This window comes from Loxodonta africana, chromosome 6, assembly GCF_030014295.1.
Source record: "Loxodonta africana isolate mLoxAfr1 chromosome 6, mLoxAfr1.hap2, whole genome shotgun sequence".
Classification (NCBI taxonomy): Eukaryota; Metazoa; Chordata; class Mammalia; order Proboscidea; family Elephantidae; genus Loxodonta; species Loxodonta africana.
In genome coordinates, this window is record NC_087347.1 from 3,991,297 (window position 1) to 4,008,697 (window position 17,401).

General features: G+C 49.9%; 1 protein-coding gene across 1 annotated transcript in view; it reads right to left on the bottom strand.

Moving 5' to 3' along the window:
- The window catches only part of TWIST2 (twist family bHLH transcription factor 2), a 57,328-nt gene extending 40,683 nt beyond the window's left edge, over positions 1-16,645 (bottom strand). The window contains exon 1 of the mRNA XM_003417897.4: positions 16,085-16,645. Within this exon, the coding sequence (XP_003417945.1) occupies positions 16,114-16,596 (483 nt within the window). The 5' untranslated portion in view covers positions 16,597-16,645 and the 3' untranslated portion in view covers positions 16,085-16,113. The remainder of the gene's footprint in view (positions 1-16,084) is intronic.
- Positions 16,646-17,401: the final 756 nt, after the last annotated feature.

Here is a 17,401-nt window from a genome sequence, read left to right on the forward strand (position 1 = left end):
TCTGGGATCACTAATGCTTTTGAACTTGAACTTGGACGTTCATCACAGAATGTTGGAGCTGGGGAGATGAGAGTGTCACCTCGATTCCCAGGGAACAGGAATGCAGTGTGGCTGGAATTTAAGGATCGGAGTGGGTATGGCAGACCACTTCTCAGCTTGGGTTAGGGAACTATTTACCGATTTCATTGTGTTTTCTCCACTTGTTCCCACAAATCTGAGTGGTGGATGATTAAGAACAGAGAGCCACAAACACACAGAGAGGATTAAAAGCAAAGACAAACGAGGCTGCTGAAGCCGAGCAGAGGTGGCGATGCCTGCACTGAGGGGAACAACAGAACAAAACACCGTTGCCGTCGAGTCGACGTCAACTCGTGGTAACCCCACGTGTTTCAGAGTAGAGCTGCGTTCCACAGGGCTGTCAGTGGCTGAGTTTTTGGACTTAGATTGTCAGGCCTTTCTTCCTAGTCTGTTTTAGTCCAGAAGCTGTACTGAAACCTATTCGCCATCATAGCAACACACCAGCCTCCACGGACAGTCGGGTGGTAGCCGTGTATGAGGAGCACTGGCCGGGAATCGAACCCGGGTCTCCTGCGTGGAAGGCGGGAATTCCACCAGTGAGCCGCCACTCTCCCAGGCCACTTCGTAGACGGCTTCACTAGAAGCCCAGGTAATGCTGAGTGAGGGCTTTGCTCCAGGCGGTTAAATGCCATCTCGCAAGGGCACTGTTTTACAGCGGTGGGACTGGGGGCTGGATTAACAGGAGAGGGTGCCGAGGAAGAGGGCTGGTCTGTGCCCTCAACTTCAGCTTTATCAAGCACTGGACATCTCTGTGTTTAACTTGAAAAGCACTACACAGCACTTTTTTTAATTTTCCAAAATAGAAAATTTGGAAAATAAAGAAAAACAATAAGAAGAGAAAGATTTCCCATCACATTTTGACATAGAGATATTCATCCTTGCCTCTCTCTAGGCAAGCTTATGTACTTTGATCTCCCAGCCTGGGATCATATGATCTGTTCCACACTATAACCCTTTCCCCCTACGTTACTAAATACCCATTTTTGACACAAAATCTGCTGACTACAGTGTATCCAACATGGGGATGAATTCATTCAACCAGCTTCCCTGGATATTTAGGTCTCTTTAAGCCATCGTGCATGGTAGAGTAGAGGGTCAGTGAAAAAGAGGAAGACCCTCAACGAGATGGATTGACACAGTGGCTGCAACAATGGGCTCAAGCATAACAAGGACTGTGAGGACGGCGCAGGACCAGGCAGGGCTTCGTTCTGTTGTGCGTGGGGTCGCTGTGAGTCAGAACCAACTTGACGGCACTTAACAACAACAAACTTCACAAAACTTTTCACTAGTATTAACGAAGTTTATATGGACATTTTTGCTACTAGGCCGATCTGTGATCATTCACGTAATTCCTACAAGTGGACTTGCTCGCTCCAAGAGTATTTCCAATTTCTTAACCCTTTTCTTACCTATCGTCAAACTCTCTCCAGAAAGACTGTGTGATTTATCTTTGCCCTGTGGGGGCTGCCTGGTGCCTCATGCCTTCCTCAGTACTGGAGACTGGAATTTGTGTTTCCAGTTTAATAAAGAACTAGTTTTTTTTTTTTTATATATTTCTGGGTGACTTTGAATTTCTCGGATTGTTGTTGAAGTTCAAGGCTTTTCATATGTAACCAAAAGTTCGACAGTTCAAATTCACCAGCCGTTCCTTGGAAACCCTATGGAGCAGTGATACTCTGTCCCACAGGGTCGCTATGAGTTGGAATTGATTCGACGGCAATCGATTTGGGTTTGGTTTTGGGTGATGCAAACAGTTAACACACTTGGCTGCTAACGGAAAGGTTGGAGGTTCGAGTTCATCCAGAGGCACCTGGAAGAAAGGCCTGGCAATCTACTTCTGAAAAGCCAGCCAGTGAAGACCTTATGGAGCACAGCTCTAGTCTGACACCCATGGGGTCACCGTGAGTTGGAATCAACTCAACAGCAACTGGCTTGGTTTGGCCAAGCGAAGTGTTTCTGTGAATTCTTGTTTTGGCTTATTTTGTCTCTTGGGTATTTGCCCTTTTCCTTTTTGATTTTTAAGGGCTCTTTGTCTAGCAAGACTACTGGCCTATTCTCCAGGCCTTGTAAACAGTGTTTGGGGAGGACACTGCTCGCTGTAGCTCTCCGAAGGAAGGTTTCTGCATGAAAGCCCCCAGTGTCCACTGCTCCCAGGTTATCCCAGGCCTGGGATCACTAAAAGTAAGGCTGGTTCCCCAGCAGGGGCTGGTCCTCTACCCTGAGAACCTGGCTATGAGGGACCCACAACAGTGACTGTCGCTGGGCTCACAGAAGGTTCGCGGTTCGGCTCTGTGGACAATACGCTGGCAGGTCACTGCATTCTATCCACACCTTGGCTATGGGTTACAATCCCTGCAGGACTGGGCCGTGGTCCCGACGGAGCAAAATCCATGAGTGCTGCAGGATTCACCAGGAAGCCTGACTTTTCTATTAGCTTCAGGGGGCAGGTGTGGCCATGAGACGCTGAGTGTGCTGTGTGCCCAGTGTGCAGCCTCCATTTATGCCCTTGGTGGTATTTCTGGAAACCAGGTTAGACAGTGAAAGGATGGAGATCCTCTGTTGACCTTGCCTTGGCGGGGTACCGGTTCCAGGGTCCCACAGCAAGCAGAGCACAGGGTGGACATGGCCGCAGAGAGGAGCAGCGTGGCCCCAGGAGATGAATGTGGACGCAGCTAATGAATCAAAGCCTGTCGGCTCTGCAGCTGGGCTCTGCGCACCGGCAGCTGGAAGAACCCACGTGGTGGTGATGGATGAGGGCTGGGAGACCGAGATGTGTCCGCTTGTGGGGGTGACCCAGGTTCTTGTCAAGCCTACTGCACAACTTAACTAGGGAACTGGCCCGGGGACCAGAGCCAGCCCCCTGTCTCTTCTGGAATTTCTCGGACATCTGCTCCTGTCCACTCTGTCAGAAGCTGCTCAACACCTCCCTGCCTCCTCCCTCCCTTCCTTCTGGCCTTCTCTCTGGTGGGCAGAGGACCAGAACGGGGGACAGCAGTACGGAGCTGAGCAGCTTTCCCGCTGCTTTCAGCTACCTGCCCTTCTTGGTAAGATTCTTTGGGATCTGGTGGAGTTCTCCTAAGAACCCTGGGTGGTGCAAGTAGTTTGCATGGAAGAAAGGCCTGGCGAGCTGCTTCTGTAAAGATTACAGCCAAGAAAACCCTATGGAGCAGTTTTACTCTGTCACACGGGGTCACCAGGAGTCACAGTCAACTTGATGGCAATGGGCTTGGTTTTTGGTTTTATAGTTCTCCTGGTCCTTTCTGTCCGAATTCTCAAAACATGAAGAGCCTGTGACCCAACACTGTCTTTGGGGTTTCTGGAAGCATCTCCAATGCAGAGCGCACAATAGCCTGGAGATGATGGTGTAAAGAAAGAACCAGGACTGAGTCGGGGCTGGAGGAAATGCCAAGACCAAAACCCCTGCTCAGCCCTCTAGATGGGTGGTTTCTGCATTGTCCTGGGGGCACGAGGGTTCAGGAAGCATGCAAAAGGTTAACAGATCAGGGGAAGAAGGGACAGAGCCACCTGGCCGCTCCTGAGTGACCCAGAGCCACCCTCTGCTCTTGGGGGCAGCGCCCACGATGACTCTGCCACAGGTGAATGAGGCCTCACCTACCTGTAACTAAAGCTGTCACAGACTTGTCACAGACGGGCAAGCTAAGCCTGAGCTGCTGGGAGTTACGGGCAACCAGGAAGGTATAACAATTAAGCACATCTTAACAGCATTCCCACTGACCATTTCTGCCATTGTTTTATCTCCCTTTCTAAAAAAAAAAAAAAAAAAGTGGCCATCAAGTCAACCCTGACTCATGGTGGCCCCACGGTGTGTCAGAGCAGGACTGCGCTCCATAGTGTATTCAATGGCTAATTTTTGGGAAGTAGATTGCCAGACTTTTCTTCCAAGGCACTTCTGGGTAGATTTGAACCTCCAACCTTTCAGTTAACAGTCGAGCATGTTAACTGTTTATACCACCCAGGGACTCCTTGTTCAATTTAGAGCCCTAGAAAAGATGTGCTAGGGTTTGGGGTGAAGCTCGGAGGTATCTGCTTCACAGGCTGCAGAGTAGCCCAGGGCCAGACCCCACCATTCAGGAATCAGTGTGTCCGCGTATCTGTGGAAGGAGCCTTACATCACAGTGGTTAAAGCGCTCGGCTGCTAACCAACAGTCAGCAGCTTGGACCTACCAGCTGCTCTGCAGGAGAAAGGTGTGGCAGTCTGCTTCCGTAAGGATTTACAGCTTGGAAACCCTATGGGGCAGGTCTACTCTATCCAGTAGGGCCACTATGAGTCAGAATGGACTCTACGGCAAAGGATTTTGTGTGTGTGTATGTGTGTGTGTGTGTGTGTGTGTACCGGTGGCGGCAGCACCAGCTCAGCGGAGGGTCTCTGAGCCCATGAACCAGCCTGAGTGGTCTGATTAGCAGACGGACCCTGGGCTATGGGAGTCTGTTGCTGGATGTGCTGGGTTAAAATGCTCACGAGCTATCCCACCTGGCCCCCATCACTGAGGTGGGCAGGGGAGGCACTAACCAGCCTTCTGCAGACGTGGACACAGCTCCTGGGGCTCCTCTGGTGGGTCCATCCAAGCAGCCCAGAACCTCAGGGCCCCACTCCCCAAAGTGCGAGAACTCAGAGCTGTCTCCAAAGGCATCCCCTACCTACCGCTGAGATCAGGGGACAGCCAGAAAGAGCAGTGTGATGCCAGAGGCCTGAGGTGCTTTTTTTTTTTTAATAAACACTTTAGGAAATGGATTTTGAAAGCAAAGTGGTTTAAGGCGGGCACAACTTGAATGATCGGTAGTCACCTGGCAAGTGCCAAGTCCTGCACATTGACGGGATGATGTCTCTGAAAGGGTGCGGGAAAACTGGAGGCTTAGCATAGCTGTACCCCAAGTGATGGTTCACAGGATTTGTGCGTGTGGTAAAATACGCATAACATTAAAGGTACCCCTTTAACCATTTTAAAATGTACAATTCAGTGGCCAATGCCATTCAACCATCACCACTATCTAGTTCTAGAACTTTCTCGTCACCCCAGACAAAACCCCATACCCATTAAGCAGTCGCTCCTCATTTCCCTTCTCCCCCTGCCCCCAGCCCCTCCAAAAACCAAGAAAACCCCTTGCCGTCGGGTCGATTCTGACGCATAGCAACCCTACAGGACACAGTAGAGCTGCCCCATAGGGTTTACAAGGAGATCCCAGTGGATTCACACTGCCAGCCTCTTACTTAGCAGCTGAGCTCTTAACCGCTGTGCCACTAGGGCTCTACTCCCAGACACTAATCTGCTTTCTGTCTCTATGGGTTTGTCTTTCTGGATATTTCATGTAAATGGACTCATGCAACATGTGGTCTTACTGTGTCTGACTTGTTTCACATAACATAATGTTGAGGGAAGACCCTCCACAAGATGGATCGACACAGTGGCTGCAACAACGGGCCCAAGCAGAACAACGATTGTGAGGATGGCGCCGGACCAGGCAGTGTTTTGTTCTGTTGTGTGTGGAGTAGCCGTGAGTCGGAACCAACTTGACGGCACCTGACAACAACGACAACGTTTTCAAGGTTCATCCACGCTGTGGCATGCATGTTATATGGCTGCATAATATTCCAGGGTATGCATAGACCACGTTTTGTTCATCCGTCATCTGTTGATGGGCACTTGGGTTGTTTCCACATTTCCGCTGTTATGAATAGCGCTGCTGTGGACATTGGTGGACAAGTCTTTTTTGAACACCTGTTTCAGTTCTTTTGGGTATATACCTAGGAGTGGAATTGCTGGGTCATACGTGCTCATAGGATTTTGATAGCTGGAGGGCTATCAGCAACTCGCTCCATCATTTTACAGATGGGGAAATTGAGGCCCAAAGAGGCTGCGATATGCCTCAGGCCACACAGAGAATTGCAGGGCTGGGAGTGGAAATAGGTTCTCCACTCCTTGTTAGCTTCAGTAAGCCTTATTGGCACTGCAGATTCCCGAGAACCAACATAATGGGCTCTGTCCAATGGGATACTGGGGAACCCAGCCGCCTCCTGCAAAGGAAACAGCCTTTGCTTTCTAATTAAAATTTCCCAAATTAGAAAATGCCATGTGGGAGATGCTGACTATGGAAAAGAATCACATATGATTTATTCTGGAAACAATGACTTCAATTAACTGGAAAACCCGCAGTGGAGGTCACACTGATTGTACATTGTCACATACATTCAAAGTTCTCTGAATTAATTAATTCCTCTTCCAAGTTGTGAAGAGTCAAAAAGAAGAAGGCTCAGTGGGGAAACCCCACCCCCAGCCCAGGAGCCACAGATGATGCCAGCATCCTCTTTCTCTCCAGAAAAAGTGAAATTATGTAATTAACTTTAAGTGACACTTTGTAACTTTCAAAAAATGTACCTTAAACGCCGGTCCAGGAGGCTGATCAGACCCTGATGCACTCGAGAGAAGTGAGCTGAGTCTGACCGCGCTGTTTGCTGTCCCTGCAGACTTCGGCTTGACGAGACCGACCCTGTGGGCGCTGGGCCTCTCAGTGAGGACAGGCTGGCCCTGCTGCCTGAGCAGACCTGGGAGGCAGCGAGCGGCAGCCTGAGCTTCTCCTGGAAACTGGCTTCAGAGAAGCCAAGGCTTTGAAAGTGGCATTTGACCATAGGGGGATATCATGCTATTAAATCCAGGAGAAGGAGGAAATCGGCACTGAGTTACCACTTCCCTCCATTAACCTTGGCGGATGCAGCGCTGTGCTGGGCTCACGTGAGGGGTGGCTGTGATGGGCAGTGAGTGCTCCAGGCCCCATCCAGCTTCACCACCCAGGCTCTGCAAATGGTCAGCAGGTCCTTCCTCTGCTGTACTGGGGGCAGGGGGCGGGGGGGCCTGGAAGTCACATAGCCTGGGCTGGCCCCAGCACCCTCTGCTGAAGGTCCCCACCCTGTGCACAGCAGGCGGCCACCCTGAGCCCCATCTCGGTGACCTCTGCTCTCTGGAATCTGAAGCCCCCAATGATTGGGGCCAGCCCCCTGCAGGCAGGGCCACCTCTGGGACTTCCTTGGTGTCCCTCAGAGGTAAGGCGGGTGGCACTGAGCACACGGAAGGCAAGGCACAGCATCCTTGTCAGCTGCCTGGCCCGGAGGGCTCCTGCTTGCAGCATCACTGTGGCAGTGTCCAGGTGGCTCTGCTGGATTTTTAAAAAGTGTCTTTTTCCTGGGAGGCAGATGGGTATTTGTTCTGATAAAGCCCTGTCTTGGAGGTTTTGGAGGAAGGCTGGGGGGAAGGAAATCTGTGTGCCACGGCAGATGGGGCTCGCAGCCCACACAAAATCCCTGGTTCTTCTCTGTTCTTATGAAGGTGTCCAGGTTCCCATGACGGCCCCAATTCCTTGTGAGATTCTTCGTCGTCATGTTGCTGGTCCTCACTTTAATTTTCTGTTTTACTTTGTCATGCCTAGAAGGGTTAAATTTTTCACATTCAAAAGGATAAATGAGAGATTAATGTACACAGACCTGCTCAGGACACACGAGCGACTTTGACCTGATGTGAAAGTTCGTTTTGAAACGTAAGGAACGGTAACGGATACAATGTAACAGCAATATTTGAAATGAGCAGATAAGTAGATAACCGCACTCGTCATTTGCTTTTCGTTAATTTAAAGGAAAATCTCGATACTCCAAAAACTGTGTAGAAATGAATTTCGGGCTGTAAGTTAACAGCCAGCAAAATATCCATGTTAGTTCTGCCCTTTAACGACTTCACTATGTGGACTGCTTCATGTGACACAGGGATCAGGAGACGGCCCACGCGTGTGGTCAGTCGCTCTCCGCCCTGCCTGCCCAGGCGCCCTCTCTGGCTGAGCCACACACATGCCCAGGCAGGTCTGGGTCGCTGTGGCGGGTCATTCTGCACGAGAGGAATGAGCAAAGGCACGGCACATCAGGATTCCTGGGTGCAGAGCTGTACCTTGGGTGCTCCTGTTTTAGTAACGATAGCTGACAGAAGGAGAGGGCGCGACGGGCACAGGTGGCAAGGGGTCTGGTGCATGGAACTTCGGAATGCTCAGAGGCACCCACCACAGAGCACCCTTCCAGATGAGGGGTTTACTCTCTGGGTGTGACAGTGCTGTTTTAGCCTTCCTCTAAAAAACCAAAATCAAACCCATGGCCGTGGAGTCAATTTGAGATCTTCCTCTACAACTTATTATTACTTAGTATCATAAGAAACCTTACATGGGCTTCAGTTAATAAAAACGAAGCAAACAGAAGAGAGTAACTCAGCTAAGGAACACCTACAAGCGTGTGGAGGGCTGGGAGAATCAGCTGGGGGGGTCAGGGGCTAGAGGAGAAATGCTCACCAGGCAGAAAAATGCTCAAAGATCCAATCTGTCTTTCTTAGGTCCCACCTACCTACGTGGACGTGGTGAGGGGAGGAAGATCAGACGCTGTACGCACGCTGCAGATTTTGAGTACTTAGGAGCCAATATCTATGCAATAGGCAATTTGGAATTATTTAAATTCAGGAAAATTAATTCTCCACGACCATGGTGGCCATCCATCAAAGCCGACTATGTGAGTGGGGACATCTTCATGCCCAATTTCCTCCATCCTTCCCTTCCCAGTTCTCAGTAATTTCGGCATTTCCCAAAGAAATGAGAAGTGCCTTACTGTGTATTTATCAAGACGAAACAATCTCGTTAGGAATGAGATTTACAACTCACACCAGCTTTCCGGAAGTGGCCGATAGAAATCCTGCTGCGCCAGCAGGCAGGCTGGCCCGTCTGCATCTCCGTGAGCTGCAGGTCTGAGTTATGGGAGCAGGCGGCGAGGTAACAGGCACTTCATCAGCCCCAGGTCGAGCAAGGCTTCTGGCTTCTGGTCCCCTCACACGCCCTTCAAACCAAACCCACTGAAAGAACTGAGATTAATGAAAGGAAAAGGCAGCTCAATATTTATTACCAGCCCTCCTGATTGAAAAAACCAAAATGCTGCCGGCTTGCACTGTGGCTTCCAGGACTTTAAATCAAAGTAGAACGCACAAGGAAACCCACCGTGGAAGGAGAAGGCAAGGCTGTGAAAGGCTGGCCTGTGTTTTCTTTCAGGGAGTTTGTTTATCTTACAAGCTGTCCCTCACGTAGCCCCACCTGCCTCGGAAGCAGGCAAAAGTCTCTTGAACCTCAAGGAGAGGGTCATACTCATACAGAATTGAACGGAAAAGCTAAGGTGACATGTTATTTGTACAACAATAGAAAAACAGCATTAACAACAGAAGTTGTGGCTTTTTTTTTTTTTTTTTTTCCCACCATGTGGAAGACAGAAAAGAGGTCCCTACCTCTTCCTTCTCTCAGGAGAAGACTAAAGACCTGCCCCCAGGTTTGGAGTTCTGTGGTGCTCTGCCTGGCGCTCTGGACAGACGCTGGCTGTGACCAGAGGACAAACGTCAGCCATGGGAATGGGATCTGACGCTTGGCCACAGACAAGGGGTTAATAAAAATAAAGATTTTTGCCCAAACCTTTCTTGTCACTCCCACCAGACCGGCAGGTCTAGAAAAACAAATGTGAACGGTCTGTCAAATTCAACAGTGAGAAGCTGGAACCCAACGCCACAAAGCATAACTAAATTCACTATTATCCCCGAAAGATGTCGATGGCCATCTTAAAAGGCAGAATGTGAGCTAAAGAGACAGGAGAATTTCCCAGAATAACTGAAGCTGATAACTGAAAGTTCTTTTCGATGATGTCCATCCTTCATTTAAGTGACGGAAAATTCTGCACTGCGGAAAGGAGGGATTTGCCCAATTTTAAAGGCATTGCTCTGAGGATTAAGAAGTAAAATTACAACTCCAGGTGACGATTCAAGAGAATTGGATCATCTAAATCTTTACCAGGGGAAAACAACATTACGATGTGAACTGGGTGATGGTTACAGCCTCCCAGGCGTCCTCCATGCAGCCCTCATGACCATATGCCTTCTTACGCAGAATGGCAGGGTCAGTAATGTTATTCTGAACAGTGGAGTTGCGGATAAAATAACACAGCCAAAAAAAAAAACTGCTAAAAAAATCCCCCTCAGGTCAGAGCAAAGTCGGCTTTTCCAGTTTCTGATACAACCCTCGTTCTAATGTGAGAGCAATTAGTAATCGCTGAAGAAAAACCCCACCATGCCTCAGTTTACATCAGCACGAAAATCTCATCTTTAATGCCACTGTAATTCATTCCAAAACAAACATTCATTTCGGCACAGCTTCATGTAACTAAAACACATTCAGAGGGTTTCCACTGAACCCAAACAGAAAATATGTTCCAAAGGCAGGTATCAATTTAAACTAACCATGACAGGGTTTAGGAGTCAATACGTACCTATCCATCCCTGTCTGTCTCTCTCCCCCTCCTTCCTTCCCTTCTTCTGTCTCTTTCTTTCTCTCACTGTGTGTGGCTCCAATGCTAAAACTTCAATCTTGGCATTTCTTGGTGAATAATTTTTATGTTATGATGAAAATTGGGTGATAAGTAACAGCTTCAAAGACACTCGCCACTCAGCCCTCTCAATCATAAGTACATAAATCACTGGCTTTAGAATTTTAAGTGTGTGTGTGAGTGTGCGTGTGTGCGTGGTGAGAGTCAATATAGACTCAGTATCTGAAAAGAAAATTAGTATTAGTTTCAGGTGAATATGTCCTCAATTTTCCCTGGAAAATATTTTCTTTATTACTATAGGGATAAATGTATCAATCTGATTTCTGAGATGCCACTCTCTGTTTAAGAATTACAGGGAACCATTTCTAATTAATTGCATGTTGGAAATATGTTGAGAACTACTCATGAATTCTGAAGAGAAACGCCACATGCAAATAGCATCAGGGAAAAAAAGCGTGGATTCTCGTTCAAGGCACATTTTTTAGATTATCATGCTGAAATAAGGCATAACTCCTCATATAATTGGCTCATTTGAATACAGAGATTTTAAAAATATTCTTGTGGGATATCTTTTATAAAAGACTTGTTAAAAATTTTTGAGGTAATTACAGCTTCCCATGCAGCTCAAGAAGAAATAATAATAATACACAGAAGGCCTGTGTAATCTTCACTCATCCCCCCCTCCCCACCATCCCACAACAATAAATCTTGCACAGCCATAGTCCAATATCACAACCGGGAAACAGGGATTGATACAACCCACAGGCCTGAGCAGATTCCACCAGTTCTACATGTATTATGTGTGGTGTGTCTGTGTCTGTGTGTGTGTTTAGCACTATGCAGTCTTGTCTCACGTGTGCATGCTGGGGACCACGTGGAGTATCTTTTTAAGTAGTTTCTATTCTGTTTCGTCTTGGCTCCATTTCTGAGTGTATTCATGCTGGTCCTTATCTCTTACGTTCTGTTTCTTCTTTACAGTTTCCCATTTCTTGGCTAATTCATCTCTTATCTGAATTGTATTGCCTCCTTCGAGAACTTTTTGCTAGTGGAGAGCGTGGTATTCCATGGGCTTTCTGCAGCACATTTATCCTTTCCCAGGAAAAGACACAAACATAAACAGACATTCCAGTGTGTATTCTCAGGCTTTGTAAAGACACCAGCGAGAGCAGATTAATATAAATATGGAGCTTAAAAACTGTCATAAAAGTTCAGCCTTTAAAATTGGCTTATTAAAAAAAAATTTTCTTTTTTTAAAGCCCAGATTTAAACTGAAGTTATGAGTTATCGTGCCCTGCTCACAGAGAGTTTACTTTGTGATCTTCTTCCAGGCAAGAGGAATCTGGCAACAGCGTCATCTGCTAGAATACAGCAAAGCGGGGACAATGAAAACTTAATGTTTTCAGGCTCCAGACCTGCCCGAAAATAGCACAATTTTCAGAAAAACTCAGTAACGTACTATATTTCAAATGGCCTCAAACAGCCACTCTGGTGGTCTCCCAGCCCTTGGCCAGAGGAGTACAAAGCCTTGCTTTATACAAGGTGAAAAGAAGAACCACTGATATTTAAGAGAACAATAACCACCTGAGGCTAGGCAGCTTCAGACATCAGAATTTACAGAGGAGCATTTTAGGACAAAACACTTCACATAACTCAGCTCTCCTTCCACTTCTTCCCAAGCAAAAACTCAACCGGGATTCTGCGTTTCCGTTCTTCTCCAGAGTGTATCAATTTTCTTTTAAGACCACCTAGCCTTCAGAAGACAGCAGTTAACAGATACCTCCAAGAAGCAAATTTTCAGGAGGGAAGAAAAGGTTTACATGTATTGGATGGTGAGAGGATTACACACTGTTCTTCAAAACAACTAAAAGTTCTCCAAAAAAAGGTCTTTTTCTCTTGATGTAGTAACCGGCTAAAAATTTGTGCGTATGTTGCAGAAATTGGAAAAGCTGTTTTCTTTAACCACAAAGCAGAGAACAGGGAAAACACCTCACTGGGAAGTGTCACCTTCCACCACCTTCCAGCCAGGTGACTCTGACCCTGCCCAAGGCTTGCACATTTAATGAGAATATTTAGAAGAGTAAAAATTCTATTCCAATTTTTCAGTGTGGGATAAATTCAGCAGACTGTCCAGCGCCATGTGATTTATTGCCTAGTTGTGTTTTTAAGTATCAAGCAAATAAGAAAGTCAGGATAAATACTCGGCCGTTTCCAGTTCTGTTGTTTCTGCTGAGTCCAGACACAGCTTTCCCCATATGTGAAAGCTTCTCAAATTAGACATTAAGATCACAAGCAATTTACTGGAATGGCTGAAAATTCTTTCCTGATACATATAACAAATGCTTCCTAGAAATGTTACAAATAAATAACAAATGCCGTTTTGCAACATTTTCAGATCAGACCAAATATAATTGTATTTATGCTCACAGAGAATAATGAAGTAGTCCTGCAATTTTTAGGTACTTTGAGTTCAAAGCAAAAGGGATACAAAAGTGTTTGTCTAACATTCTGATAAAAATCAGCAATGTTCAGAGTCATCAGTATATTAAAAATGAAACACCCCTTCCTTTCTTACAGAGTGCGTGTATCTGTCAGTTTAAAGAAACTGGCATAGCTGAAATAGCTGGTTGTATCCAAGTTTATGAGTCAGGGCCCCACATAGATCATCTGCTCTCCATCTGAATGTGTGATCTATTATATTTTTCAAGGATTTTCTCCAAACAATTTCATAACACTGCTTTTCATTTATCACAAGTACTGCCTTTAAAAATATAAATTATATGTATATACTTTATATATATATACCTTATATATATATTGTTAAGATATATATATCTATCTTGGGGGACATCTAGGTCAATTGTCATAAAGACAACATTCTGCATCCTACTTTGGTGAGTTGCGTCTGGGGTCTTAAAAGCTTGCAAGTAGCCACCTAAGATACATCTATTGGCCTCTTTCTAGCCGAGCAAAGGAGAGTGAAGAAAACCAAAGGCTCGAGGTAACGATTAGTCCAAAAGACTAATGGGCCACAGGAACAACGGCCTCCACTAGCCTGAGACCAGAGGAGCTAGATGGTGCCCGGCTACCACTACTGACCACTCTGACCAGGATCACAATAGAAGGTCCCGGTTAGAGTGGGGATAAAAATGTAGAACAAAATTCAAATTAAAACAAACAAAAAAAAAAGATTTACTGGTCCGAGAGAGACTAGAGAAACCCCTGAGACTATGGCCCTTAGACGCCCTTCTCACTTGGAACCAAAGCCATTCCCAGAGATCGCCTTTCAGCCAGATTATAAACAGGCCTATAAAACAGCCAGTGACACCGGTGAGGAAAGTGCTCCTTAGAACAATCATCTATATGAGACCAAAAGGGCAACATCTGCCCAAAAGCAAAGATGAGGAGGCCGGAAGGGGCAGGAAAACCTGAGGGATGGAAACGGGGAACTCAGAGTGGGAGTGAATGGGGAGAGTGCTGACACATTCGGGGGATTGCAACCAATGTCACGGAACAATTCGTGTATAAATTATTGAGTGGGAAACTAATGTGCTCTGTAAACCTTCACCACACACACACACACAAATATATATATATGTATATATATATACACACACACGTGCATTCTTTCATTGTGATCTATGCTGGATTCTTTAAGTTTTAGAATGCGATTGCTTTTAAATGAATTTTAAATATTCCTACTAAATTCTTGCATTGAGGTAATATCTCCTGGTGCTTCCCCCTGCCACAAAAAAAATTTTTCTGGGGGGCAATCTTAATAATAATTCTGTTGACATTTTCCTTAAACAAGACCGTGTGTGTGTTTAAAAAAGATGGCATTCCTCATCTGTTTATCCTTATTTCTGATCTGCTGTAAACCACGGCTGGTGTAAAGGGAAAAGGGAATTAGCTAATGGACGCTCATCATTTAGGCGGCAGAAAGCAGAATTAATGTATTATCCCCCTGCCGCGTTCTAGTCCTCAGCCAACGCGGTTTGTTTCCAGAAGAAACATGTGATGGAGACACTTTCCATCTGTTTTCCACAAAGTCAGAAGAAGTTTCCCACAAGTTATTCTGTTAAAAATTCTTTAAAAAAAAAAAAAAAACCTACTAAACTATCATTATCTTAGGTGGCTATTTCATCCCAAGGATTTTCAGCAGCACAGAAATGAAAGCTGCAAAATGAAATCTCAAACCCACCTGTGCTAGATCGCTAACCTTTCCGGCCACAGCGACAACATTTGCAGGTATTCCAGAGCCAAAGAAGAAAGAACCAGATGCGTTTGGGAGAAGGGGCGGCTGCACGACAAACACTTGATTAATTTAAATTCCTTCTGTGTGAAGTAGAGGGTTTTACAAAAATATTGTAGGATGAGCGAGAAACGAAAACACACCAAGCAGGACAAAAAATGCAAACTCGACCCCCCGAAACCTTCTTACACCCTTCCACAGCCCGGATGCCCCTTCAAAGCAGACGCCGGCTTGCCTCACAAAGCCCTCGTGGAAACCACGGCGCCTCCTCCGCAGTCAGGGCCGTTCTAGACGAACTCGGACCTTGTCTGGTCAGAAGCAGCGGGTGCAGGGCCCTCCGCGCTCTCCCAGGGGAACCCCGACCTTCCAGTGCGCCAAGGGCACTTTCCCTTTTTCCTTCTCCGCCACCTTCTCCCGGCACCGGCCCGGCCCGCACCCCATCCCTCCCCTGGAAGCCTGTTTCCCAGCCTGGAGCCCTGGCGCTCCTCTACGCGGGGCCTCCCGGGATCTTCAAGTTCAAGGGAAGCACAAGAGGCCCGCAGCTCTGAGGCCGGCCTCCACCTGCCAGCGGGCAGTCTGCGGCCGCGCGGCTGTGCCTGCCCGGCCTGCCGCCGGCACTCCCACGCGGGGCCGACCCCAGCTCTCCGGCTGCGCTGACCCGGGCCGAGAAGAAGCTGGAGCGCAGAGCCGGCTGCAGTGGGCCCGGCGCCGCCCGCGAAGGACAGTGTCCGGCCCTCCAGGGCCAAGCCCGGGGCGGCCGGGCGCACATCTACTTCACCAAACACGAAGTTCCCCACCGCGCAGGTCGGGCGGCGGCAGGGGGCCGCCAAGGCGCGGGCCTGGAAGCTGGGGCGCCGCCGTGCTCGCGGGCAAACGTGGACCTCCCGACACAAACGGCCTGGGAAAGCGGCCTGGCCGCCAGGTGACCTCGCTCCGCTGCTCCTGCTCGCGGGAAGAGGGGAAGCCACAGCCCCAGGCGGCCTAGGTTTCGACGACCCGAAGGGCTGGCCCCCGTCGCACTACCCCTGGCTGGCCCAGGTGTGTCTCTGATGCCCACTCCTCAGAGGCCCACACACGACCCTGATTGAAAACGCCACTGTATCCACAAAGTGCCTTCGCACCCTGCTGGAAGGGTCACCACCCCCAGTTTCCAACTGACACCCATGCGCAGAAGCCTATAGGGGCCGCAGGGGCGCCCCTCAGACATGAGCGCTTCCCAGCTCCCCCCATGTGTTGCTAGGTGGAAAAGCGCGCCCCATCCACCAAGCCAGTGTACCCCATCCACGGCGCCGCGGGTCCCCCGTGGGGAGGCAGGCCCTAGGCCGCCCCCCGCAGGCACGGCGCCCGCGCAGACCTACCCTGGCGCCGGTCCGGGCGGTGGCAGGCGCTAGTGGGAAGCGGACATGGACCAGGCGCCCTCCATGCGCCACACGGAGAAGGCGTAGCTGAGGCGCTCGTGGGCCACGTAGCTGCAGCTGGTCATCTTATTGTCCATCTCGTCGCTCTGCAGGACCTGGTAGAGGAAGTCTATGTACCTGGCGGCTAGCTTGAGCGTCTGGATCTTGCTCAGCTTGTCCGAGGGCAGCGTGGGGATGATCTTGCGCAGCGCCGCGAAGGCCTCGTTGAGCGACTGCGTGCGCTGGCGCTCGCGCACGTTGGCCAAGATGCGCTGGCTCTGCAGCTCCTCGAAGGACTGAGCGCTCGGGCTGCCCTTCTTGCCGCGCTTGCCAGGCGTCGGGCTGCCATCTTCGCTGGACTTCTTGCTGTAGCGCCGCTTCCGGCCGAAGCGCTTGGGCTGCCGCTCGAGCTCCTCCTCGCTGGTGCCCAGGCTGTCCCCGGGGGACACGGGCGAGCTGGAGCCCTCCTCCATGGCGCCGGCGTGGCTGGCCCCGGGCCGGCCCGCTCGCCGCGCCGCTCGCCGGCTCCGGTTGCAGGGCCGGCGTGTGCGCGCGAGGGCTCCGCGGGAGGAAGTTATTCTGACTTTTGTGGAAACTCTAGCCGGGCCGCTTGCTAAATAGTTGTCGGGAGCGAGGGCGGCGCGCTGATTGGCCATCGCGCCGGGGGCTGGCCGATCCGGGCTCCGCGCCCCCGCCCCCCGCGCCGCCTGCAGCCAGGCCTCCCTCCGGCCGCCGCACCTCGGGGCGCGTTCCACCGCCCGCGCCCCGGGCCCCCGGCGGCTTTGTCTGCGCCTCGGCCTGGAGAGCCGGCCGCGGGATGCAGGGTCTGACCGGACGCGAGGCGGCGGGAAGCGGGCCCTGCCCAGTGCGCTCCCGGAGGTGAGGGCGCCGCAGGAACGGCGGTAGTCCCGGGCGCCCGGCCCGTCTGCGCCTTGGCAGCCCTGGGGGCGCAGCGAGTCAGCCCGGGGCCCCGACGCCCGGTCCCGGGTGGGGAACTGCGCAGCAGGGTTGCCGGCCCCAACTCGGGCGGGTGGACACTTGATGCCTTTGGAGACACTGGCCCCGCGGACGTGCTGCCGGATCCGTGGAGACGCCGGGCCACCCCAGCCTGCGTTTAAGGCCATTTGTCACCCGACCGGTCGGGCGCACGTCCCCGACGGCTTTGGCGGTCCCTCCTTCTAGAGCCTTTAACACTTTGGGGCCACCGCAAACCTCTGCGGGAGCGCCCGGGGCCGCGCGCTCAGCCCTGCCCGGCCCTCGCTGCACCGCTTGCCAGGC